Source organism: Hyperolius riggenbachi, chromosome 1, assembly GCF_040937935.1.
Source record: "Hyperolius riggenbachi isolate aHypRig1 chromosome 1, aHypRig1.pri, whole genome shotgun sequence".
Taxonomy (NCBI): Eukaryota; Metazoa; Chordata; class Amphibia; order Anura; family Hyperoliidae; genus Hyperolius; species Hyperolius riggenbachi.
In genome coordinates this window covers 141015720-141043492 of record NC_090646.1, presented here as the reverse complement: position 1 = coordinate 141043492, position 27773 = coordinate 141015720, and the positions used below count along the sequence as shown (strand labels likewise).

General features: G+C 45.2%; 1 protein-coding gene across 2 annotated transcripts in view; it reads left to right on the top strand.

Moving 5' to 3' along the window:
• Positions 1-537: 537 nt before the first annotated feature.
• FGL1 (fibrinogen like 1) overlaps positions 538-27773 on the top strand; it is a 50415-nt gene continuing 23179 nt past the window's right edge. Inside the window, exons 1-3 of one of the 2 annotated variants that reach the window (XM_068268663.1) lie at positions 538-667; positions 8096-8168; positions 23230-23410. In XM_068268663.1, the coding sequence (XP_068124764.1) occupies positions 8106-8168; positions 23230-23410 (244 nt within the window). In that variant the 5' untranslated portion in view covers positions 538-667; positions 8096-8105. The remainder of the gene's footprint in view (positions 668-8095; positions 8169-23229; positions 23411-27773) is intronic. The other variant, XM_068268674.1, reaches the window with a different exon arrangement.

Genomic DNA, 27773 nt, shown 5'->3' with positions numbered 1-27773 from the left:
TCTTCACCTCGCTCTCCTCTCCCTTATCCTACTACTCTGACTGTATGCTGTTTGTGTAAACACAGTACAAACATGCTGTTCCTGCAATCTCTGCACCTGATGCAGATGTTTCACCATGCTTCGTGAGAGAACCGGCCCTGACTAGAATCTACTGAACATAAATAAAGTGAGCCACAGCCTTATTGTACAATAGAATATCAGCAATGGAGTAATTTTCATTATTGGCTAAAAGTGTCACTGTAAAATTTTTTTAGCAGCCTCCACATATAATAACATCATCATCATTATTATTATTATTATTATTATACTTTTTTCATGAAGTGCTAACATGCTACTTTATTATAGTTTTTTTTCATGAAGTGCTAACGTACTACATTAAATCCTCTTGAAAGTGTTGCACTCCTAATGTTCCTTGACAGATTTTCACGACACTTTTTAAGCATCAAGTCATGATGTAACTTTCCCCATGTGTGTTAGAGCCTCCTGTCTACGTTATGCATGCATTTTATTCCCTGTAAAATCTGGATAATCCAAAACATTCTTGGCCCCTGACTCACAGCAGATCTGTGTTACAGTGTTGCTCAACTGAGCAGCACAGAGCAAAAGTTTGGAAAAGACAGCAAAACAACACCGCAAAGGAAGACGGGGACAACATTCTGGCAAGTGGGTAAGACAATTCACTCTCTCCAAGCATATATGTTCTATTCTGCTTGCAGATCATCGCCAACCCGGCTATTGGGGGGTCCAAACTTGGCTTCTTCTAAATTTGCTTGTTTATACTATTTTGGAAAGGTAGTGACACTAACCAATTAAACAAAAAATGTCATGTATGATTCAATGCATTGCAATATGTAAGTTCCAAGTTTGCATCCTTCCAGTGTAAAGGGAACTATAAGTGCCAGTATGCACACAAAGCCAGATAATTACAAAATTGCATCTAATTATTTATTATAGTGTCTGTACTGGTAAGGAAGGAATAGGAAATGTTCAATGATGAATCTTATTAGTTATAATTAGCAGTAATACAATTATTATTTTTATCTCAAATGAAAAAAAAGAGGTAGCTGTCATGGGACCTAAACAGATGAACATCTGTGTACCAGAATACAGAAATGTTGCATTTTTACTTTATGATATTATTATATTTATTGATTATTATTTTAACTAAAGTTCTGCTTTTTTTCCCTTGTAAATTATTTTATGCTCAACAGGACCGAAATCACTTTTTCAGCTTGTGAACATTGTTCTTACGTTGACCAAAAACAAATATAGTTTCCCTTTAAGGGGAAGGCAGTTTCCTTGATCTGCCAGAACTGTAGTAAGCAAGAACCTCAATCAGTCAGTGGTTTGCTTACATTTTGTGAAAACTGATCTAAACACGCTAGATTCATGCAGGTTTTTTTTCGTCTGCTATCATTTACTAAAGTAAATCATTGTAATTTAGGGTGATAGTTGTTTTGAGATATCCCTGTTCAAAAGATGCATTAAACTCTAGTCTAAAGATAGTCACATACCGAACAATTTTTTTATATTTCTTTTCAATTCAAGAATTGCAGTCAATTATTTGATAGATCTTAACATTTGAAAAATCGGACCAATGTATAACGCACACGTTCAGTTTTCCTTCCATTGTGAAAAAAAATAAAAAATGATTGAAATCTTATTTGAGAAAATTGCTTGGGTCTGTCTATACATCAAGAGATTGACAGTTCTACCCTACACCATTCAAATTTCATAGAAATTGTTCAGAGAAATTCACCACTCCCGATTGACTTATATATATATAAAAAAAAAAAAATGAGAAAATCAGATTTCTCGAACAAATAAAAAAAAAAAAACTTTACTTTTTTCTGTGCAACAAGTCATTTTTATCGATTTGCCTTAAATTTTATTGTTTTTATTGTATCATGTGTAGCAGGCTGCAAGTAAGGCTTGGTTTACACATATTCTTTGTGTGTCTGTGCAGGCATTTTTAAAGTCTTCCTGTAACGATCGGTGTCAGCACACAGAGAGAATCTGATTATTGGTGATCTGCAGTATCACCAAGAATACAGATGAATACCTGATTATTGATAATCTGCAGAATCACCAATAATACAAGTATGACTAACCTCTGGACACCTAGTAATGTGTAAGTGTTTTGGTGCAGCAGTAGGCTATCTCCCGTGGGGCGGGAGACGCAGAAACTACGAGCATGGACCACCTGAGGAGCAGGCGGCATATGGCTGTGTGTGAACTATCTCCTAGGAGAGGGGATAGAGATAACCTGGGAGCCAATGATTCCCTGCTATACTGGGAATTAGACTATACTGCAGCCAGAGGACTCCTAAGGGGTAGAACCCTTGGCAGTACTGCAGAGAGGACTCTCTGAGGAGCGGGAGTCCTGGTTGCAGCTGACACCTGGTGGAATGGTGTTACTGCTAGTACAGTTTGACTGAGCACTCAGGGAGAGTGACAGCTAGAGTGGTCGGGCAGGCCAGGTCGGCAACACACGAGCAGATCAGGTACAGAGGGAGAGAGAGACTGATTCAGTAACCGGGTACAGGCAGGGTCTGGCAACAGGTAGGCAGATATGCAGAGGTACCGACCCAGAAAGCAAGAGAAAGGTCGACAGAGCAAATGGTCATAACATATAAGTATAACAAAGTCCTAGACTGGGGTGTGAGTTCCTTGGTCTCGACACCCTGGAACTAGTCTAGAGTATAACACAGCAATGACACAGTATCCCTAAGCTTGAGCGTGTGGTCCTTGGTCACAACACTCTGGAACTGGTCTAAAGTATAACACAGCAATGACACAGTATCCCTAAGCTTGGATGTGAGGTCCGTGGTCACAACACCCTGGAACTGGTCTAACATATAACACAAACGTAATCTGGCTAAGTGTGAATTCCCAGGTCCTCCTGGTTCTAACACACTGTGTGATCTGACTGGTCTGAGTGCTCACACGTTAGTATTCGCAACGGCAGACAACCAGCAACTGACAGGCAAGAAGTATATATAGTACAGCGCTCCTCAGCGCCGCCCAGTCCCACTCAGCCAATCAACCACTGCGCTGGGATCAGCTGATCGTCCTGATCAGCTGATCCCTCTCCTATTGGCATAAAGGTCCTGCCTCCTAGCGCACGCGCGCGTAGCTCTCCATCTGTGTGCACTACTAGGCTCAGACAAACCAGATGCATGCTGCTGTGCGGAAACCGCCGGTCTGAACGCGGAAACAGCCGCCCCGCTGTCAGACCACGCGGCGGTGTTTCCGCAATCCATTACACTTCCCTAGTCTCTTATATATTTTGGATATTCAAGTATCTTACCAGTACTAGATGTATGCCCATGTATATACCTTGCTCTCAAACCTTTATTAGCATGAATAATTATGCTGTAAATGGTCCCTTACTATCCATTCCTGAGTGGTCAGAGGACATGTGATCAGGCCGCATTGGATAGTAAACCTATTACTGAGAGATACTGTATTTACCTGCACTGCCCCTTTCCCCCCAAAAAAAAAATGAATTGCCGACATGGAGTTTGGAGTTCTTTGCAGGAAAGGGCTGCCCTCTCCATCATCAAAAACATCCCTCCCTTCCTCTCCCCTCTTATTTACTGCTTCTCCCCACTTCATCCATTTATATACCACCACATCTAAGTTATACAGGTTCTGGGGCTACTCACACATAATCAGTGCCTAAACTGCATTTAACTAGCCACAAGGCATGTATAATTCAAATGTGTCTGTATTTAAAGGGATAAGGTGGTAACCCTGCACCCACCCATCCTCCACCGCTTCCCCTCCTCTCTGTGCTCTGCAAGCACACAGTGGAGATGCAGCATCGTGACCCCAGAGATGCAGTTTTCCCAAACGAAAGTGAAGCAAGCTGGAGCAGTGGTGAGAAGCATTACCTGATGATCCGGCTGGACACTCCCCTTCCTCTGACACCCCACCAAAAAAAAAAACGCCCCCCTCCCAGATCAGGTAGTATTTTTTTTCTCACCTTTATAACCAGCTTTGGTCCACTTTAATACCGATACCGAGTAGTGTTACTTCCATATTGCCAGTTAGATGTAGGATAAGGTACTGATTTAGCATATTACAACTTTTCCACCCTTTTGTTGCCCAGTCCCAACTCTTTTGAAACATGTCGCAATTATCAAGTGAGCATTTTTTTTCCTATAAAGCAATACAATTTCTCAGCTTTAACAGTATTTTTCAGTATGAAAGAAGAATTAGGCTGGAGAGGGTGGAAAGAGGTAAACCTTTGAGTTGTTAAAATATTGTACATAAATAAACTTTCTCTGAAGGTAATTTTGGGGGATCTGCTGGGCGCAGGAGAGCCCCAATTTGAGGAACTAACAATACAGACTTCAAGTTTTTCAGTCCACTTCTGGATTGTTTTAATTAAATCTTGTATAAATTGGAGTTTTTCCAGTCATGAAATAAGCCCTTTTCCACTGCCATGGTAAACTCTACATTAAATAATCAGCATGTTAAGATTTGGTTAAACACAAGCAAGAGAACATATTTTAAATGAGCTACAAAGATATGAAATGTGAGGAACAAGCTGTGGTCTCTAGATGACGTCTGTAACTTGGCTATTTCAACTTTAGCTTAAATGGGAAGCATGTGTGCTCAGAGCCCCACACCCTGGTGATTGGCTCCAGGTGTTGCTGTTCCAAGCAGCTTAGCAACTCATTTCTAATAGAGCAACTCAACCAACTCAGCACCACATAATATGTTGGCTTTATAAATCAATACTAATTATAATAATACAAATAATAATCATATTTATAGTTTTTTATGTCCCTGCTGTAGTCTAAGAATCATTCTGGGTGGAACCAGTTGACTTATTTGCATATTTTTTGAAAATGGGAGGAAACTAGGCTGGCCCCCCTCAAAGAACACAGGGAGAACATTTAAACTCTATGCAGAAAGTTGATCCAGGGAAAGCCAAAAAAAAAAAAACCTTTACAAGGCTTGGGCCAATTAACCTTTAAAGTGTACCCAAGGTAGTTTTAGATGTGAAAAAGCGACACAGAGGTATATTCCCATCTGAAAGACATGCCTTTGTGTGCCCTCCTCATGGCTCTCAGTCCTTCCTGCGCCCCGCTAGCCCCCCTCCCAAAAGTTGCCAACATGCAGCTTAAAATAATGGGGAAGGGGGGAACTCCTGCGTAACGCCTCTTCCCCGACTATTAGTGCCTTTTCACTGGCTCTCTACTGCCTGCTCCCCCACCTCTCCCCGCCCCCTCCATGCCAATCAGCACTCTCCTCTGCGCAAAGCTGCTTCTGCAGTATCGTGACCCCAAAGGTCACAGAAGTTAAAGCAGAGAAGAACAGGACGTGGGAGCGGTGAAGAGCAGTGGTAATAGATGCTGCCTGATCTGGCTAAGCTCGGGTACAAAATAAGGCATACAGTCAAAAACAGCGCTGGGGAAAAAATGGCGCATGCTTCTGAACGATAAGGTTGATAAAAGGCTATTAAGCGTTTTAATGTTATTGTCTTCAAAACTCAATTTTTCGTTTTACATTTTTCTAAAAAAAACTTTTTTTGCCTAACAGTTGGTGGCAGAAGATACAGCGAGTCTCTCCAGGCTCCTGCAAATGTTAGAGCTGCAGGTCTATGCTTTCTTCTCTGCAATGCCGATCACACTACTTCCTGATTCAGTGTGATCGGCACTGCAGAGAGAAGAGACAGCAAAGACCTGGAGCTCTAACGTCTGCTGAAGACCGGCGCGTGTTCCGCTGTATCTTCCGCTGCGCTGACTTTGCTATTAAAAGGAGGGGGCTCCCGAGGTGAGGGACAGAGGGCAGGAGTTGGCCCCCAGTCCCTGCGCACATCTGCTGTACTTTTCCCCGGGCAGCTATTGCCTCCTCCCGCCCCCCCCGCAGGCAGCCGGGGAACCCACGCTCCCACCCCACCACAGGCAGCCAGCCAGCCGGGGAACCCACGCTCCCACCCCACCACAGGCAGCCAGTCAGTAGGGGAACCCACACTCCCACCCCACCACAGGCAGCCAGCTAGCCAGGGAACCCACGCTCCCACCCCACCACAGGCAGCCAGCCAGTCGTGGAACCCATGCTCCCACCCCACCACAGGCAGCCAGCCGGGGAACCCACGCTCTCACCCCACCACAGGCAGCCAGCCAGCCGGGGAACCAACGCTAGTCCCACCCCACTACAGGCAGCCAGCCGGGGAACCCACGCTCCCACCCCACCACAGGCAGCCAGCCAGCTGGGGAACCCACGCTCCCACCCCACCACAGGCAACCAGCCAGCTGGGGAACCCACGCTCCCACCCCACCACAGGCAGCCAGCCAGCTGGGGAACCCACGCTCCCACCCCACCACAGGCAACCAGCCAGCTGGGGAACCCACGCTCCCACCCCACCACAGGCAACCAGCCAGCTGGGGAACCCACGCTCCCACCCCACCACAGGCAGCCAGCCAGCTGGGGTACCCACGCTCCCACCCCACCACAGGCAGCCAGCCAGCCAGCCAACAAGCAATTAAAATGTTGACACCTGAAAACGGTAAATTATGTTTTCTATGAATTTGAATGGCGTGCCAGAAAGTAGCTAGGGAGCTATGCACCATATTTTCCTGCTCCCCAAAATAAGATAGTTAACTAATGAAAGGGAAGCCTCAGGATCCTATTGAGGCTTCCCTCGGTGGTCTGATGTCCCCCATTACTGAGGGTGGCTCTCTGGAAGATTAGTGACAAGACATTGTCGTTAATATCAGAGCTGCGCACCTTCTCATCCTTCAGCGTGGCCGTGCAATAGTTGTGCAATCGCCTTTGCTCATATGCAGTAAGCCGGAGCCATGGGCTCTGTGCTACTGCTCATGCGCAGCCATGCTTGCATGTCTACTGCACAGCCACTTTCATAACAGAGGAGCAATGCAGCCATGATGTGGAGGGGGCTGCATTCAGCGACGGGGGACATTAGACCACCAAGTGAGGCCTCAATAGGATCCTGATGCTTCCCTCTCTTTGCTCTAAAAGATTCCTCACAGCTTGAGAGCTACTATCCCAGAATTTTTTTTTCCGCAGAACATCACTGAAATGGTTAAATAAAAGCATTTTGTCCTGCTATTCAGCTTCAATCCGCATCCAAACTGTAGATAACAGTATCTTTGTTTACATTCCAATCTTGTTACATTGTGTGTATATACAGTCTAACAAGTGAAAAGGAACTCTGTGCTTCAGACACACACACACACACACACACACACACACACACAGTTTAGAAAAGCACATTAGACGATGTTAATATATAATAAAAAGCAGTTTGAATAAAATGCAATGCCAGCTTTCAGGGTACGATAAACTACACTTTGGAAATGTGTAATTTGTAAACAGACAATATTACTTATGCACAAAAGCAAATATGATAACTGTATGTGTAATAAAAAGTTGGAAAACACATTTTCATTGAATGTTATTTTGGAGTTTCAGACCACTTTAAGGGGCAAAAATTCCTCCAACTCCAGGTGGCAGTCAGATAAATCTCTGGATCAACTTTGCTGTGAAATGAGAATGAACTAGTAATTATAGCCGTGTATGCCCTTCAATGCAAGGAAAGCAACCTAACCACTTTTAAATGCAGATATAGAATTTGTCATAAATACTTAACTGTGGTAAAATATTCCACATTTTAATAACACTTACTATAAAGAACCGCTTCCTAAATATATTGCAAAACCTTTTTTCCTCCATACGCAGATCATGTCCCCTTGTCCAAGCCTAAGCCAATAAGTGATCCTGGAGCACCCAAATGGCTAAACAAGTGAAGTATTGTGCCAAGACCCTGACCTCATATCCCTGAGGACTCAGTTGTGTATATTCCTCAACGAGTCGGCACCACCAATGTATAAATCAGCTCTTTTATTGTATCAATACATCAGTAGAGATAAAGGTAATAAGCAGCGACAGACCACTGTTTCAGAGTACTACTCCTTTCTCAAGCTGCAAAGTTTGGACACCTTTTTATATGTGAATCAAGCCTAATTTCAAACATCTTACTTCAATACAATTTATTGTATTGTATTTACATCATGAAAACTACATCAACTGATGTATGTTTATTATATTATCCTTCTAGATTTCTCACCATGGAACACTCCATATTGCGCTATTTTCTACTCATAGTGACCTGTCTAGGACTGCCTGCAAGGGTAAGTTACCATAGCTGTTCCTCATGTAAGCAGTTACAGTGACAGCAGAGTGCAATATTATACTGTAGTTCTCATAATGCTTGCCCATCTGTCTTTCTGAGCTGAAGATTGCAGGAGACTAAATCAGAATATAAATAGTTATTTCTCATGCTTATGCCTGACATATTGACCAAATAATTAATGAATTTCACAGTTGGAGGTGTCTGGAGACCTTATATTTTATTGAGGTAAGCATAAATATTAACATTTATTTTTCCTCAGGTTTACTTTACATTTTTTATGTCAATCAAACCCTATAGCTGTTAGTTAATTAGATAGTTGCCAGCAAACCGATCAGCAGCTTCTCCCTTTGACAGGCTTAAAGGACAATTTGTAACGTTTGCGGAATCGTTTTCGTGGTCAGCGCACGAGATGCGCACTGACACAGCGAAAACCTTCCACAAGCGTATAATTGGGTGAACCCAGGCTAGGTGCAATGCACCAGCAGAGGGCAATTCCCACCGGCAGATGGCGCTGTGGAGTGCAGACGAGTACAATCGCTGCACGGCCACATATGCCAGATGGGGATTGTACAGATCAAGACAATGCGGGGCTGAACAGCCCATAAAGAGAAAGAGCACAGGGACAGGACGAATGTGTGTTCACCAATCTAGTCGCGTCCCTGCGATGGTGAACACACATCAGCAGAAACAAAAGTAGGAATGCGATCGCGAGAAAGGCGATCGCCAGAAGTGACACAAGACAGACTAGAGCAGAACACAAGAGGAGCAAAGGCACAGCAAATAATACAATGAGAATAATAAAGAAAATTACAAACGCTAACTAAACGCGAACACCGCACTCATTCGCAACAGCGTGTTAAGCACAACAGAGACAAGCACGCCTAACTAACCACCGACAGACAAACACGAAACAAAGAACGTGAACACTTGCTTAACGGTTACCTCACTGAGCCTACAGCAAGCGCCCGTATTAGACAAGACAGACAAACGAGAAACAGGAACTAGGCAGAAAGGATCCACCGCTCTTCCGCCAGAGCAAGTGTGATCCAAGCAGGTACACAGATTAGAAAGATCCACAGCTGCTAACACTAGCGGCTAGTGCGATCTAAACAAGACAGATCAGATGAGGTAGCCGGAAGCAACCGCAGCTCCAGCTTACACTCCAGAAACTAGATCAGAAGGATCCATAGCCACTAACGCTAGAAGCTATTGCGATCCAGGCAAGACAGATTAGACGAGGTAGCCAGAAGCGACCGCAGCTCCAGCTTACACTCCAGAAACTAGATCAGAAGGATCCACAGCCACTACCGCTAGAGGCTATTGCGATCCAGACAAGACAGATCAGAAGGGGCTACCAGTAACTACCGCAGCGCTGGTTAGCACCCCAGACAAACAGAACGATTTCCTGTCGACCACCGCTGGGACAGGACAATCACAACAGACAAACAGACAGATATGCAAACCTAACTGCACTAGGGAAACTGCCTAGTGCAGTCCTAAGAATTACTCTAAGATAACTTTAACAAGAAGTAGCATGGCTGACACTCTAGGAGTGTTTACTACAAACCCTGAAGGAATGACCAGCCAAAGGACTCTGGGAAACATAGCTCTTTATACTGCCAGTCATCAAAGGAGGCAGGTAGGGGTTTTGCATAATGAATGTATGCAAATTCCTTAGCAGCAGAACAGACCAGAAACTTGCAATGGAAAGACAGGTCTCTCTTCCAGAGACCTGCAGCCCACAGACTAGAGGAATGGTCAAACAGCTGTCTGCCAGTGCAGCCAGCTGAGCGGATCCTCACACAATTCAAGCGAGAATTAAATGGAGGCAATGGTGTATCTAGTGTGGTGCAGGCAAGGCTTGTGCCATGGGCGCCACAGAATCATGATGTCATGCCTGCCCATATACTACACCGCCATGCTTGTTCCTGTGCTGCTCTGCCATGCCTTTCCCTGTGCCTCCCTATCATGCAGACCTCAGATTAGATTAATTCTAATATCTGGGGAACATGGCTACTTACAGTGGGATGCAAAAGTTTGGGCAACCTTGTTAATTGTCATGATTTTTCTGTATAAATCTTTGGTTGTTAAGATAAAAAATATCAGTTAAATATATCATGTAGGAGACACACACAGTAATATTTGAGAAGTGAAAATAAGTTTATTGGATTTACAGAAAGTGTGCAAAAATTGTTTAAACAAAATTAGGCAGGTGCATAAATTTGGGCATCACAAAAAATAAATGAAATCAATATTTAGTAGATCCTCCTTTTGCAGAAATTAGAGCCTCTAAACGCTTCCTGTAGGTTCCAATGAGAGTCTAGATTCTGCTTGAAGGTATTTTACACCATTCCTCTTTACAAAACATCTCTAGTTCATTCAGGTTTGATGGCTTCCGAGCATGGACAGCCCTCTTTAACTCACACCACAGATTTTCAATCATATTCAGGTCTGGGGACTGAGCTGGCCATTCCAGAAGGTTGTACTTGTTCCTCTGCATGAATGCCTTAGTGGATTTTGAGCAGTGTTTAGGGTCGTTGTCTTGCTGAAAGATCAGGCCCTGGTGCAGCTTCAGCTTTGTCACTGATTTCTTGACACTGGGCTCCAGAATCTGCTGATACTGAGTGGAATCCATGTGTCCCTCAACTTTGACAAGATTCCCATCCCTGCACTGGCTACACAGCCCCAAAGCATGATGGAACCACTACCATATTTTATTGTAGGTAGCTGGTGTTTTTCTTAGAATGCTGTGTTGTGTATTCTCCATGCATAATGCCCCTTGTTATGCCTAAATAACTCAATATTAGTTTCATCAGTCCACAGCACCTTATTCCAAAATAAAGCTGGCTTGTCCAAATCTGCTTTAGCATACCTCAAGCGGCTATGTTGGGCTGTGGGCGAAGAAAAGCCTTCCTCTACATCACTCTCGCATACATCATCTTCTTGTGTAAAGTGCGCCGAATGGTTGAACGATGCACAGTGACTCCATCTGCAGCAAGATGATGTTGTAGGTCTTTGGTGCTGGTCTGTGGGTTGACTCTGACTGTTATCACCATTTGTTTCTTCTGGTTATCCGAGATTTTTCTTGGTTTGCCAATTTGAGCCTTAGATTGAACTGAGCCTGTGGTCTTCCATTTCCTCAATATGTTCTAACTGTGGAAAAAGACAGCTTTCTGTATCCCTCCCCTAAACCATGATGGTGAACAATCTTTTTCATTTGAGAGTTGTTTTGAGACCCCCTACTCTTCAGAGAAAATTAAAAGAGGAGGGAAACTTACAATTGACCCCCTTAAATACACTTTCTCATAATTGGATTCACCTTTGTATGTAGGTCAGGGGTCACTGAGCTTACCAAGCCAATTTGAGTTCCAATAATTAGTTCTAAAGGTTTTGGAATCAATAAAATTACAAATTTGTGCCCAAATTTATGCACCTGCCTAATTATATTTAAACAATTATTGCACACTTTCTGTACATTCAATACACTTCATTTCACTTCTCATATATCACTGTGTGAGTCTCCTATATGATATATTTAACTGACATTTTTTATTGTAACAACCAACGATTTATACAGGAAAATCATGATGATTAACAAGGTTGCCCAAACTTTTGCATCCCACTGTAAATTATGTATATAGGGCACACTTGGCTTTTTAATTTGTTTATTGTGAGGCACCTGGCTACTTGATTATTTTATCTGGAGGTGTATGAATACTTAAAATTTTGATTAGGGGGTATGTGACTACTTGATTCTTTAATCTGGAGAAATTCGATTTATTTATCTGGATTCACGTGACTATTCATTTATTTATTTGTGAGGCACATGGCTACTTAATTCTAATATCTGAGGGACCATGGCTTCTCAATGTATGTATCCGGGGGCATACTAAACTCTAATATATTGGTAACCAAGCAGCTTAACTCTGGTATCTAGGAACAACCGAAGCGCAATTTCAGTGCTTGCTATAGGCACTATATTACCCAGGTATGCCCCTGTATAGAGGCTGCCATATTTATCTCCTTTTAAACCATGCCAGTTGCTTGGCAGCCCGATGATCAAATTGGCTGCAGTAATGTCTGAGAAGCACCTGAAACAAGCATGCAGATAATCTTGTCAGATCTGACAATAATGTCAGAAACACACGATCTGCTGCATGCTTGTTCAGGGTCTATGGCTAAAATTATTAGAGGCAGAGGATCAGCAGGATAGCCAGGCAACTGGTATTCCTTAAAAGGAAATAAATGTGGCAGCCTCCATATCGCTCTCACTTCAATTGTCCTTTAATCTTTTACCTGAAATGTATACGTTAGGAAAATGCTTTGCCCATTCCTAGTGATATGTTGCTGCACCAAAAAAATCTCTGTGTATGACACAGCTCCTCTGTGAGTGCCATATCCCTAATCAGGGGCACCACCAGCATACAAGCAAGCCAAGCCCCCGCTTGGGGCCTCACCCTGCGGGGGGCCTCGCTCTGCTGCTGGCAGCGGGCGTGCGAGCACCGGGCGGCTGGCGTGCGGGGAGAGAGAACTTTCCACTTACCTTCCTCGATCCTGACAGCTTCTATCTACTTCCTGTCCTGGCGTCTGTCGCTATGGTAACAGCACCCCCTGTGATGACGTAACCGCATGTCATCACGGGGTGCTCTTAGCGATGTGACGCGCGCTGGGAGAGGCTGAAGATAGAAGCTCTGTGCAGGATCCCGGCAGGTAAGTGGAAACGTATTTCTCCCCGCTCCCCTGCCACTGCGCACATCTTCCTGGCTATACTGGGGGCATATACCTATCTAATCTATACTGGGGGCATATACCGATCTAACCTATACTGGGGGCATATACCTATCTAACTTATACTGGGGGCATATACCTATCTAACTTATACTGGGGGCATATACCTATCTAACCTATATTGGGGGCATATACCAATCTAACCTATACGGGGGGCATATACTGATCTAACCAATACTGGGGGCATATACCTATCTAACCGATACTGGGGGCATATACCTATCTAACCGATATTGAGGGCATATACCAATCTAACCTATACTGGGGGCATATACCGATCTAACCTATACTGTGGGCATATACCTATCTAACCTATATTGTGGGCATATACCAATCTAACCTATACTGGGGCATATACCTATCTAACCTATACTGGGGGCATATACCTATCTAACCTATACTGGGGGCATATACCTATCTAATCTATAGTGGGGGCATACTGTATACCTATCTATCCTATACTGGGGCAAATATACTGGCTACCTATATTGAAGGCACCGACCTATCTAACCTATACGGGGGCACCAACCTATCTAACCTATATGGGGCACCTACCTATCTAACCTATACTGGGGGCAACTATATGGGCTACCTATACTGGAGGGGGACCTATAGCTTGCTACTTATGCTGCGGGCACCTATACTTGTCTCCACGTTGGGGGCACATTTTACGCCCTTACCCTGTGTCACGGTCACTTACCTGTCTGGACGAGGCGGCTGGCACTTACGGATGCTGCAGGTGTTCTGGTGTATGCTGGTGGGTCCCTTACGGGTCCTGGCAGGGTGCACACTGGGCTCCGTGTGTGGCAGTGGAGACATCGGCGCTCGGCGACGCTGGTGTGATACTGTGCGCATGCGCGCCCGAAGGGCCTCCTGTTCATGCATCTTTTATGGGTTTGTGCGTGCGTTTGTTCGGCGTGATTGCGTCTGGTTGTCCGCGTCATCGCGTACGGACGTACGCGTCATAGCGTGCGTCCGTCGCGTCATCGCGTGCACCGGATGCGTCATTGCGTGCAGACGTTCGCGTCTTCCCGCCAAACGGCCTATTTAAGTCTGGAGAATGCCATCATTCAGTGCTGTAGTATTGCAGCTAGTTTTGGTGTGTGTTCCCATGCGTGATCTTTGTATCTGCCTGTTCCTGATCTCATGTTGCTGACCCTGGCCTGGCTGACTTCCCGACTTGCTACCGACTCCTGCTACGTACGACTGCCCGCTCTGTTGCCGACCTCTGCCTGTCGCAGTACCCGTCTGTTGCCGACCTCTGCCCGTCTGAGTACCCGTCTTGTTGCCGAACTTCTGCCTGTTCACGGATCCGCCTCAGTATCTGCTCCTGCTTGGAATCAAGTCCTGAAACCCGCCTGGAAGCTGAGTCCTTGCACATCCAGACTCAGCACGCGGGAGCGCTTCAGTTCCTGTCTGGTGACACCATTGGATCTGCTAGCGCTCCTGCCCCGTACTAGCTGTGGAACCCTGTTCCCATTCCAGGGTACAAAGCTAGTAAGTGGCAAGAGTAGCTGCCCTCAGCACATCGGTCTCCAGCTCCCAAGGTACGTCACAAAAATACTACAGCCAAAGATGGAGACCGCTGAGGCAGCAAATATACTGAGTACCTTATGCAAACAAGTTACCGCACTCACGGAGGCCATTAAAGAACTACAAGCTGGTCATGTGCAACTCGAAGGCCGGATTAATACCCTGCGTACTGGGGAATCTCCGTCACCTCCTGCTTCAGCACCTCAAGTAGTTCCAGTACCTGCCTCTGCTACAGTGGAACCGGTTCCCGTGATCCCTGCAGTAAACCCGGAACCTCGAGTACCTACACCAGAACGCTTCACAGGGGACCGTTCCAAATTCCGCTCCTTCCGCCATGCATGTCAGCTCTACTTTGCACTGCAACCTCGCACCTTTTCTAACGAGGAAACAAAAGTAGGATTTATCATTTCCTTACTACAGGAAGAACCACAGTCATGGGCCCACAGGTTAATGGAGCAAAAACACCAGTGTTTAAGTTCTATGGAGCAATTCTTTACTTCTATGGCAGTGTTGTACGATGATCCCCAGCGTAGTGTTACAGCTGAACTTGCCATCCGTAACCTAAAACAAGGTCGTAAACCAGCGGAAGAATACACTACTGAATTCAAACGTTGGGCATCAGATACCGACTGGAATGAGTCAGCCCTGAAACATCAATATCGTCTGGGATTATCTGAGTATCTGAAAGATGAACTGGCTCGAGTGGGAGTACCCAGTACCTTGGACGAATTGATTACCACTGCCATTCAGATAGACCGACGCTTTCGGGAACGCCAACTGGAGAAATCAATGCCCTGCTCTGCCCGTACTTCTTGGCTTCCTGTAAATCAGTCACCATCTCCGATCTCTGCTTCCACTGATGATCAACCTGAGCCCATGCAACTTGGAGTCATGCGTGCCCCATTAACCAATGAAGAAAGAACCCGCAGGCGCCAGGGAAATCTATGCTTTTACTGCGGAAATCCGGGACATTTTCTGAGGAACTGTCCAGTTCGTCCAGCGGGTAAGGAGTATCTTCAGAAAGCTCAAACTCCACCCAAGTACATCCCATCCACGGCTCATACTCATTTTAATATCTCTATTCTCTTTCAGTTTCCCGGAAGAACCCTTAAGACTTCTGCTATAATAGACTCTGGAGCCTGCAGCTGCTTCATGGATAAAGTTTTCGCCACAACTCATCAAATACCAGTGCAATCCCGAAAAGAATTATTACACATACACCTAGCAGATGGGTCCACCATCAGCTCTGGACCTGTAAACACTGAGACCCTGCCATTACTTACCTCCACCTCCGCAGATCATCAAGAATGGCTCAAATTCGACCTAGTGTCTTCCCCAGTATATCCTATTATTTTAGGCCTACCTTGGCTCCGGGCTCACAATCCAGCTATCAACTGGGCCACAGAAGAAGTTAAGTTCACCTCCAGCTACTGTAATAGTTGTTGTTTTCAGCAAGTCTCAGAAGCTTCTGGCCCGTTACTTTGTACCTCTACCTTGGCAGATGAAGTTCCAGTACAGTATCACGACTATCTTGATGTATTTGACAAGAAAGGAGCCGATCAACTTCCTCCACACCGACCATACGATTGCCCAATTGACCTAATAGAAGGAGCTACCATACCTTTTGGAAGGATGTTTCCACTCTCCGATCCTGAACAGGAGGTACTAAAGCAATATATTCAGGAAAATCTGAGGAAAGGATTTATTAGGCCTTCAGTCTCTCCTGCTGGAGCTGGGATATTTTTTGTCCAGAAGAAAGACGGCACATTAAGACCATGTATTGATTATCGGGCCTTGAATAAAGTTACGATTAAGAATCGCTACCCCCTTCCACTTGTACCAGAACTATTTCAAAAGTTACGAGAAGCTACAATATTTACAAAGCTGGATCTTCGAGGGGCCTATAATTTAGTCAGGATGAGAGAAGGAGATGAGTGGAAAACGGCTTTCAGATCACGCTACGGACATTTTGAATATTTAGTAATGCCGTTTGGTTTGTGTAACGCTCCAGCCACTTTTCAACACTTCATTAACGATATACTCAGGGATTTCCTCGATCAATTCATCATTGTTTACTTAGATGATATTCTTATTTTTTCTACATCTCTGGAGACTCATCGTCATCAAGTTGGACAGGTACTCGTACGACTACGGCTGCATAAGTTATACGTGAAAGTAGAAAAGTGTGAATTTGAAAAGGAGTCAATTCAGTTTCTGGGATTTATCATCTCCGCCAATGGACTTGTTATGGACCTTCAGAAGATTCAAGCCGTTCGTGATTGGCCAGCTCCAGACAATAAAAAGGCGGTACAAAGATTTATTGGTTTTGCCAATTTTTATCGAAGATTTATTAAGAATTTTTCTGCTACCATTCTTCCAATCACACGACTTACTCGTCAAAATCATCACTTCTCCTGGACTCAAGAAGCCCAAGTGGCCTTTGATGAATTAAAAAGACATTTCACCACAGCACCTGTACTAAAGCATCCTGATCCTGCCTTGCCCTTCATCTTGGAAGTGGACGCTTCTGAATCCGCAGTTGGGGCAATACTCTCTCAGAGACATGGAATCAAGGCCCTCCTTCACCCTGTGTCTTTTTTTTCCAGGAAATTGTCTGAATCAGAAAGGAACTATGATGTCGGTGAAAGGGAGTTGTTAGCCATCAAAGATGCATTAGAAGAATGGCGTTATTTGTTGGAAGGTGCTTTGCATACTATACTCATATTTACAGATCACAGAAACCTGGAATATCTTAAAACAGCTAGAAGACTGAATCCCAGACAGGCCAGATGGGCTTTGTTTTTCTCAAGATTTTCATTCCATATTACATATAGACCTGGATCGAAGAATACTAAACCCGATGCCCTTTCTCGTATGTTCCCTGATGATCAGCCTCAGGTCAGTCCAGATACAATATTGTCCAACAAGAACTTTTTGATCATGCAACCAGACATTGTAAAACAGTTACAACTAACACCAACAGATATCTCAGAGGAAGTCAAATCTAATCTTGTCCAGAAACAGGATCTTTGGTATCATAATGATAGAATCTTTGTACCTGAAGAAACACGAGTAAAGGTATTTCAACTCTGCCATGACCACCAACTAGCAGGACACTTTGGATTTTCTAAAACTTTGGATTTGCTCCGAAGATACTTTTGGTGGCCAGGACTCAGGAGGGATTGCAGGATGTATGTCTCAACCTGTACTGTTTGCAACCGCTCAAAAGGAACCCATCTCAAGTCTTGGGGTTTGTTGGAGCCTTTACCCATTCCTCCAAGACCATGGCACTCCATATCCATGGACTTTATCACCGAGTTACCTAAATCAAGTAATTGCAACACAATCTTTGTGGTGGTTGACAGACTTTCGAAGATGGCGCACTTTGTCCCAATGCAAGAGATTCCAACAGCACAAATAACCGCTTCAACTTTCATTAAGGAAATAGTCCGTCTTCATGGTGTACCAGCAGACATCACTTCGGATAGAGGTGCACAGTTTACTTCCAGGTTTTGGACGGCCCTCTGCAAGATGCTGAACATTAAACTTTGCCTTTCTTCAGCCTATCATCCACAAACCAACGGCCAAACAGAACGGACTAACCAAACGCTGGAACAGTATTTAAGATGTTTTTCCTCATGTTCACAGGACAATTGGGTTCAGCTGCTTCCAGTAGCAGAATTTGCCTACAACAACTCCGTTCATTCCTCTACACAACAGTCTCCATTCTTCGCCAATTATGGTTTTCACCCATCATTTCTACCAAATTTGATTGCAGAGACTCCTGTTCCTGCTGCTGGAGAATTCATCAAATTATTACTTCAGAATCATACGGTTTTACAGAAGTCCATGGCACTAGCCCAAGCAACATTTAAGAAGAAGGCAGATGATCAAAGGAGAGGTGACTCTGATATGAATCCAGGGGACTTGGTCTGGTTATCATCAGTTAATCTCAAACTGTCTTGCCCGTCAAAGAAATTGGGACCAAAATTCATCGGTCCATTCCCCATCAAGAGGAAGATTGGCCAAGTGGCCTATGAGTTAGAGTTACCCAGTAATCTGAAAGTACACCCGGTATTCCATGTATCTCTATTGAAACCTGTTCTCAAGGATCCTTTTCCTGGCCGAATCATGGCCCCTCCTCCACCTGTCCTGATTAATGGAGAAGAGGAGTTTGAGGTGGAGACTATTATGGACTCCAGAAGAAGAGGGAGAGGCATTCAGTACCTAGTGAAGTGGAAGGATTATGGGCCAGAGAATAACACATGGGAACCAGCCTCAAACCTACATGCTGATCGCCTGATTAAGGAATTTCATCAAAGATGTCCTGGTAAACCAGCTCCAAGGGGGCATCCGGAGGCTGCCCCTTAGAGGGGGGGTATTGTCACGGTCACTTACCTGTCTGGACGAGGCAGCTGGCACTTACGGATGCTGCAGGTGTTCTGGTGTATGCTGGTGGGTCCCTTACGGGTCCTGGCAGGGTGCACACTGGGCTCCGTGTGTGGCAGTGGAGACATCGGCGCTCGGCGACGCTGGTGTGATACTGTGCGCATGCGCGCCCGAAGGGCCGCCTGTTCATGCATCTTTTATGGGTTTGTGCGTGCGTTTGTTCGGCGTGATTGCGTCTGGTTGTCCGCGTCATCGCGTACGGACGTACGCGTCATAGCGTGCGTCCGTCGCGTCATCGCGTGCACCGGATGCGTCATTGCGTGCAGACGTTCGCGTCTTCCCGCCAAACGTCCTATTTAAGTCTGGAGAATGCCATCATTCAGTGCTGTAGTATTGCAGCTAGTTTTGATGTGTGTTCCCGTGCGTGATCTTTGTATCTGCCTGTTCCTGATCTCATGTTGCTGACCCTGGCCTGGCTGACTTCCCGACTTGCTACCGACTCCTGCTACGTACGACTGCCCGCTCTGTTGCCGACCTCTGCCTGTCTGAGTACCCGTCTGTTGCCGACCTCTGCCCGTCTGAGTACCCGTCTTGTTGCCGAACTTCTGCCTGTTCACGGATCCGCCTCAGTATCTGCTCCTGCTTGGAATCAAGTCCTGAAACCCGCCTGGAAGCTGAGTCCTTGCACATCCAGACTCAGCACGCGGGAGCGCTTCAGTTCCTGTCTGGTGACACCATTGGATCTGCTAGCGCTCCTGCCCTGTACTAGCTGTGGAACCCTGTTCCCATTCCAGGGTACAAAGCTAGTAAGTGGCAAGAGTAGCTGCCCTCAGCACATCGGTCTCCAGCTCCCAAGGTACGTCACACCCTGGGTGCAATTTAGCCTAGAAACTGCTAGTATTTGGCTCCACCCTCATCATGTTTTTGGCCACGCCCATTTTTTTTTTACCGATTTGAGGTGTAGCTATCCATTTTTTAGAAGTGGCGCACGAATGGATGGGGGCCTCAAGTTATGGACTGCTTGGGGCCACCAAACCCTTAGCTGCACCCCTGTCCCTAATTGCTACAAAAAGTTATTGGTTTCTCACAAAATGATAGGCTATGACATCAATTCATCAAAGGCTGTTCAATAAAAAAACAAGTCCTTAAAATACTGCATTCGGTATTTTAGACTTTTTTTTTTGCTAATTCATCAAGATTTTCACAGGTGCAGTAGAAGTTCAGTAATTTACCAAAGCCCATTGACGAAAACCTGTTCGTAACAGCAGAAGAGTCTCTATTACATGTTGTTCTCCATGCAGAGACAGCATTACAATAGTAAGAGGCATCCTGACATCCCTTTTGATGTACATGTTTGTTATACTGTTTGTTATACTGCCTCTGCTCACTCTGAATCTGTCTATTAGTCTTTCTTAACATTTTATTTAATTTCCACAGCTTAGAAGAACTTTCAGGAGACATTACATATGCAATGCTTTCCACTAGCTAGGTTTCCCCACTAGCTCCTCCGCATCTTCAAACAGGAACCTAAGGGGTTAAACGACCGAACGGCCGCAGGGGAAGCCTCTTTAGTTTTGTTTTCTCTCTGCCCCGCTACCTGGGGGGTAGAAAAGCTAGACCCATTAGAGATGTCTGCGCAACCCATCAGCATCTGATCATTGAGACTTGCAGGAGACAGGGGCTGTTTCTATTGGCTCTGCTCCTGTCAATCATGGGGATATCCACACGGATGGAATTCGAAGCTGTTTTTTTGCTACCGCAGAGCTGCTGGTAATGATCGAACCTGATACTTGGCCTTACTGCATGCTGTAACCTTAAGGAATTGACAGTTACTGACATTTGTTGAAGTATTTACCAAACAAGTCAGTAATTTACCTCACTGCTGGGTAATTTCAGCTTTCCATGTCGTAACAGCCTTTATGAATTGACATTTTCCTAAATGCTCCGTAGTAAAGTCAGCTGTTTTCTGCATTACTGAATGTGGTAATGCTTGATGAATTGAGGCCTATATCTTCCATACTGTAGCTGTAATCCATATAACTGTTTCACAAGAGAAGTACAGAGAACAAAACTATATATTGCCTTAATTATGATGATAAAATATCCCTTCCCCTCATACTTCCTTGTTGATCATAAATGGCCTTATTGTTTTTCTAAGTGGTTCGCTCTGGAGTGCTTGTTACAAGAATGTAAACATTTCGTGTGAGGTCTGTTTTCAGTCAGCACCAGAAGACTGCACTCTTGAGATATCCCCATCAAACATTAAGCGGATATGGAATTCTGTATTACTATACCAGGATCTGATGTCTGGATTTCTAAGCCAAGCAAAATAGTTCTCCACTGGTTTTGAATCTGTGTGTCCTGGGACTATTAATTCTGTCACAAACCGCCATGCAACCTTAGTTTTCCAACTGAAAACATTCCTCATTTTACTACTGTACAAGCAAAATACTCTTTTACTAAAGCATACAGTGAAGTGGAATATACAGTATATGTATAATACAGTTCTTCGGACAATCGTTTTTTCCAATTTAATTATAATATTGATCGTTTGGGCTCACTAACAGATTAAATCAAGCTGCTATCCAAATCCATCAGATTAATGGAATCAATCCGAAAACTGTATGTATGTGATGGTTATTATGATGGAATTTGATAATCGATTGTCAGAAGAATTGTGTAGTTAACCTCCTGAGCGTCAAGTTGCTCAGGAGGTTTTGCTAGTTTGTGTCCCCATGCATAATTAATGTGATCCCATGAGTGTAAAACCTTTAGCTAGCACTAGGCTAGCTAGCAGGGGCGTAGCAATAGGGGTTGCAGAGGTAGCCACCGCATCGGGGCCCTTGGGCCAGAGGGGCCCCGAAGGGCCCTCCCTCAACTACAGTATTATCTCTCTATTGGTCCTGTGCTCATAATAATCACATCTATAGCTACTTTTAATAGTGGTAATCATTAACCAACTGTTCTCTATCCCCCTTCTAGAACCTCTGACACTGTAGTTGCCATTGGCAGGTTTTGGTGCACCGTATTAATTGCTATGTATAGAGTGCTTGTGGAGGCCCATTGCAAAACTTGCATCGGGGCCCACAACTCCTTAGCTACGCCACTGCTAGCTAGTACAAGTGTCCGGCACTTCCCGCCGATCCCCCATTTATACATTACCCAGCCGGGATCCAGCGTTCGGCGCAGAATCCCTGCACAGCTCCGGTCTTCACAATGGGGAGGATCGCACATGACGTCATGCGCTAACCCGATCCTCCCCATAGAGAGACCGAAGCTGTGCGGGGAGGCTGGGCGATCGCTGGATCCAGGGGGGTAATGTATAAATGGGGGGATCGCAGGCAATCGGGGGGAGCTGGACACTTGTACTAGCTAGCCTAGTGCTGGCTAAAGGTTTTACAGGCATGGGATCACATTAATTATGCATGGGGGACTTCTGAGGCCAGCAAGCGGTATGCCCGACACAGTGTCAGACATACCGGTAAGGAGGTTAAAGTGGATCCGAACTCTTGCGCTGGACAGAAGTAAAACATATAGAAATGCACCCTGTATGTATTTAGAGAGTTTAGCCTGTTTAATTTCCCCCTCATCTGTGACTAATCACAGGTGTAATTTGATCTTTCAGCTGTGCCGCGGCAGAGCAGCTAATTTGTAAACCTAGGATGTTAACAATATGTCTGTTTCCGTGAAAGCAGGAAGTAGACACAGTGGCATAGCTAAGGAGCTTTGGGCCCCAGTGCAAGTCTTACATTTAGGCACCCCTAAGCATTCTGTATATAATTCATATGGCACCACGAAACCTGCCAAGGATGGGGAGTGTAAGCAGAGGAGGGGAACAGTTTGTTAATGATTACCACTATTCAAAGCATACAAAGAAGTGATCCTTACCAGTATAGCACTATTGAAGAGCTAATACTTTGGTTGAGGGAGAGCTCCTAATTGGCCCCTCTGGCCCAAGGGCCCCAGTGCGGCCGCAAACTCTGCGTCCCCTATTGCTACGCCACTGAGTAGACACATTGCAAATTTATTGCAGAATTTGTATCAGCTGTAACAAAGAATTGTTTTTATTTAAATGTTATAATGCTGTATCTTTTATAGCAGAGTGAAAGTTCTGAGTTCACGTCCACTTTAAGGGCCACCTTAATTAAACAGCAGCGCCCAAGTCAGGTGTCGCGCGGTGCGGATTAGGCGCCAAAATGACCTGATCCGACCCATAACCTCTTAGTAAAAAGTAAGGCTGCATCTGAGCTTCCATTTGTATGACCTGAGGCAAGGAGGAGGAGTTTCGTATACACAATGGATAATATACTGGATCCTCTTTATTATAAGCAGTTTTCCATGTGTTTAAGGCTTTAGATGCCTGTCTCCAGGAACAGCTCAGGCTGAAGGCCCAGGTGAGGCTTCTGGAGCACCAAACAAAGCTACAGCAAGTCAAAATTGAAAATCTTCTGCGGGAAAGAGAGCTCCAATTTATGGATCGGGGAGATGACATAACAGTTATTGATCTAGGGGAGATACGATCCTATACAGGTGAGATATACTTTTACTGTACTTTACTATATTTTACTGTACTGTACTATATTTTACTGTACTGTAGTATATTTTACTGTACTGTAGTATATTTTAGATAATGAGGTTGTAGAAAGTATTAAACAAATAATTTCCAAAGAACAGTAAATAAAATCAGTCAATTAAAATTGTATTTAAAGCACAACTGCAAAAGTGGGATATGGAGGCTGCCATATTTATTTCCTTTTAGGTAATAGCAGTTTCCTGGCTGTCTCTGCCTCTAATACCTTTAGCCATAGACCCTGAACAAGCATATGCAGATCAGGTGTTTATGACATTATTGTCAGATCTGTCAAGATTAGTTGCACGCTTGTTTCTGGTGTGATTTAAATACTACTGCAGCCAAATAGATCAGCAGGGCTGCCAGGCAACTGGTATTGTTTGAAGAGAACCCGAGGAGGTGCGAGGGGGCAGATGGGACACAGAGGCATGTTCTCTGCCTCATGACATGCCTCTGTGTCCCCCCCCCCATCCCGCTCTCTGCCTTTACCTCCCCCCCCCCCTGGAAATTAGTGACTACAACTGTTGCTATTTCAAAGGATAATGGGAGAAAAGGGATCCCCTGCTCAAAACGCCCACTAGTGGCTTTCCTGTAGGCTTTCCCCAGCTGTGCAGCTGTCTCTCCCTGGTCACGCCCCCTGCCGATTCCCCCCCCCCCTCCTCCCTGCACGCTGTGAGATAATCTCTCTCTCCTTCTAGCGTTGTGACCCCAGAGCCCCAGAGACCATGAAAGTGAAAATAAAGCATATCTGGCCAAAGAAGCAGCAGGTATTGCCGCTATCTGATCCGCACAGCCCCCCGGATCAGGTAGCCTATTTTTTATTTTTTTATTTTACAAGCCTCGGGCTCTCTTTAACGGAAAATTAAAGGGAACCTTAACTGAGAGGGATATGGATGTTTCCTTTTAAAGGAGTTGTCAGGCAAAAATGAAGAAAATAAGCGCTACTTACCGGGTGCTTCCTCCAGCCCCAAGCTCCCAGGACCTCCCTCGCCGCAGCACTCCCCGCAGCCGTTCGCCGGAGCTCCGTCCCGGTCCTTGGCGATGACGTCAGAGCGACCTGGAGGTCGCTCTGTACTGCGCCTGCACGATAGCCGCTGTCAATCACCGCCACGTGGGCCGGAGCGGACTGCACAGGCGCAGAACTACTGCGTCTGCGCAGTCCACTCCGGCCCACGTGGCGGTGATTGACAGCGCCGATCGTGCATGCGCAGTACAGAGTGACCTCCAGGTCGCTCTGACGTCATCGCCGGGGACCGGGACGGAGCTCCGGTGAACGGCTGTGGGGAGTGCTGTGGCGAGGGACGTGCTGGGAGCTTGGGGCTGGAGGAAGCCCCCGGTAAGTAGCGCTTATTTTCTTCATTTTTGCCGGACAACTCCTTTAAATAATACCAGTTGCCTGCAAGTCCTGCTTATCTATTTGGCTGCAGCAGTGGCTGAATCACACACCTAAAATAAGCATGCAGCTAATCCAGTCTGACTTCAGTTACAGCACCTGATCTGCATGCTTGTTGAGGGGCTGTGGCTAAAAGTATTAAGCTACGCACACACATACGACAACGATCGTTCGTTGTGAATGAAAATAAACTTTTAATTGACGAAAGAACGACCTAAGTAAAGTTAAAAATGAAAAGTTCCATAGAGAAATAGTGAAATGCGCATGTCAAGCCTAGTACGAACAACCGTTCTCCAAACTTTTGGTAAAAATCCGCTAAGCTAGATCGTTCGTTTTTAACAATCTAGCTCGTCCGTCGTTAGACTTAATGGTTGTTGGCTGTTTTTTTTAAAACGATCGTCGTTTGAAATGATCGGGGAACGATCGTTTCAAACGACTATAGTCGCATGTGTGTACGCACCTTTAGAGACACAGGATCAGCAGGAGAGGTTCTGATGAAAGGATCAGCAGGAGAGTCAGGCAACTGGTATTATTTTAAAAGGAAAAATCCACATCCTTCTCAGTTTAGGTTCCCTTTAATATGGCAGCCTTCATATTCTTCTCACTTCAGTTACTGACCAGAGGAACATTAACCTGCTGAGCGGTCTGGACGAGCTCAGCTCGTCCAACACCGCCAGAGGCTGCCGCTCAGGCCCTGCTGGGCCGATTTTAATGAAATAAAAAGCAGCACACGCAGCCGGCACTTTGCCAGCCGCGTGTGCTGCCTGATCGCCGCTGCAGCGCGGCGATCCGCCGCGTGCAGCGGCGAAAGAGGGTCCCCCCAGCCGCCCGAGCCCAGCGTAGCCGGAACAAACAGTTCCGGCCAGCGCTAAGGGCTGGATCGGAGGCGGCTGACGTCAGGACGTCGGCTGACGTCCATGACGTCACTCCGCTCGTCGCCATGGCGACGAGGTAAGCGAAACACGGAAGGCCGCTTATTGCGGCCTTCCGTGTTACTTCTGGCCGCCGGAGGCGATCGGAAGAACGCCTCCGGAGCGCCCTCTAGTGGGCTTTCATGCAGCCAACTTTCAGTTGGCTGCATGAAATAGTTTTTTTTTTATTTAAAAAAAACCCTCCCGCAGCCACCCTGGCGATTTAATGAGAACGCCAGGGTGGTTAAGGGTGATTGGTTAGCAAGATAATCCCCAACAGGCATTACATCTCTGTCAGACATGGAGATGTAATACTGATGCTCCCAGCGCACTTGCTCAAAACAAACTCATTGGATGCATACACACATCCAATTGTCATTTACTCTTTACTGCGCCACATAATATGTTTGCTTTATTTATTTATTTATTATTATTATTTATGTATTTATTATTAATTATTATTATTATTGATTTATAAAGTGCCAACATATTCTGTGGCGCTGTACAAAGTAAGAAACAAACATGGAGTAACATGACGAATAAAAGGTATAACAATGTCCAAGACACAAAAGGTTGAGAGATGATAATATTAGTATCTGACCAAAGATTGGTCAATCTTACCACTTCCATGTAGTATGAGGGCCCACAGAATGTGAACACTATGAACAGATTGTGTAGATAAGCCTTTATACCCAGAGCACAGTGGTGTAGTGGTTAGCCAGGTCAACATCTGCAAGGAGTTTGTATGTTCTTCCCGTGACTTTGTGGGTTTCCTCCAGGCACTCGGGTTTCCTCCCATATCCCAAAAAACATACAAATACGTTAATTGGCTTCCCCCTAAATTGGCCCTAGACTATGATACATGCACTACACGATACATACATAGGCATAAGACTATGGTAGGGATTAGATTGTGAGCCCCTACTTAAATAAGTAAAGAATAATAAATAAAGGGAACAAGATGAAATGGGGCCCTAGGCAAGATAGCAGATTTTGCCCACCGCAGATGGTCGCTTAGCTTTTTTAGTAAGATTTGGTGGTGGTGGGTGGTGTTGGGGGGAGGGGGGGGGTTATTATCAACTAGGCCCCTAGACATTCTGAAGGCCCTGCCTGTGGTTGCCTTGTGGATGATCTAGCTCTGCTCATACTACATGGAAGAGGTAAAATTGGCAAATCAGTGGCCAATCAAAATTGTATGTGTGTGAGTAGCTGGACTAAGCTCTCATGTTTATGTCTTTGTAGATGGGAGAATAGCATGGAAATTGGGCTGCCAGTGTTTAAAGCGAACCTTAAGCCAGAATAAAAAATGAGTTTTACTCACCTGGGGCTTCTACCAGCCCCCTGCAGCAGTCCTGTGCCCTCGCAGCGACTCACTAATCCTCTGGTCCCCCGCTGCCTGCTAGTTTCATTTTTGCCGACAGGCCCGTCAGGACTGGCCACGCATAGCTTTTTCCGCATTCTCGACTGTAATTAGCGCTATTGCGGACCGCAACGCGTAATTTTGTACGCATTGCGGTCCGCAATACCGCTAATTACAGTCGGGAATGCGGAAAAGTCCTGACAGGCCTGTCGGCAAAAATGAAACTAGCTGGCAGCGGGGGACCAGAGGATTAGTGAGTCGCTGCGAGGGCACAGGACTGCTGCAGGGGGCTGGTAGAAACCCAGGTGAGTAAAAATCATTTTTTTTTCCTGGCTTAAGGTAATATTATTTAATGTATTACTGTTCCACTAATACAAGACACAGTATATACACTACATGATTACATTGCTGTAACTCTAACAGCATAAACATGAATCTCAAAACAGACAGTTTCTATGTTCTGCTTCGATAAATTCAGATCCTTGTAATCTGAGACACAAGAAGCAGAATAAATGAAACTAAAATTTGACCTTAAATTTCTGTGCTGCCAATAGCTCTCTCTTCTCTTATTACTACCAGAGCTCAAGGCAGTAATTACAGAAAGATGTACTTTGCCCTTGGTGATGGTGACATTACTCAACAACAGTGGTGGTTATCTT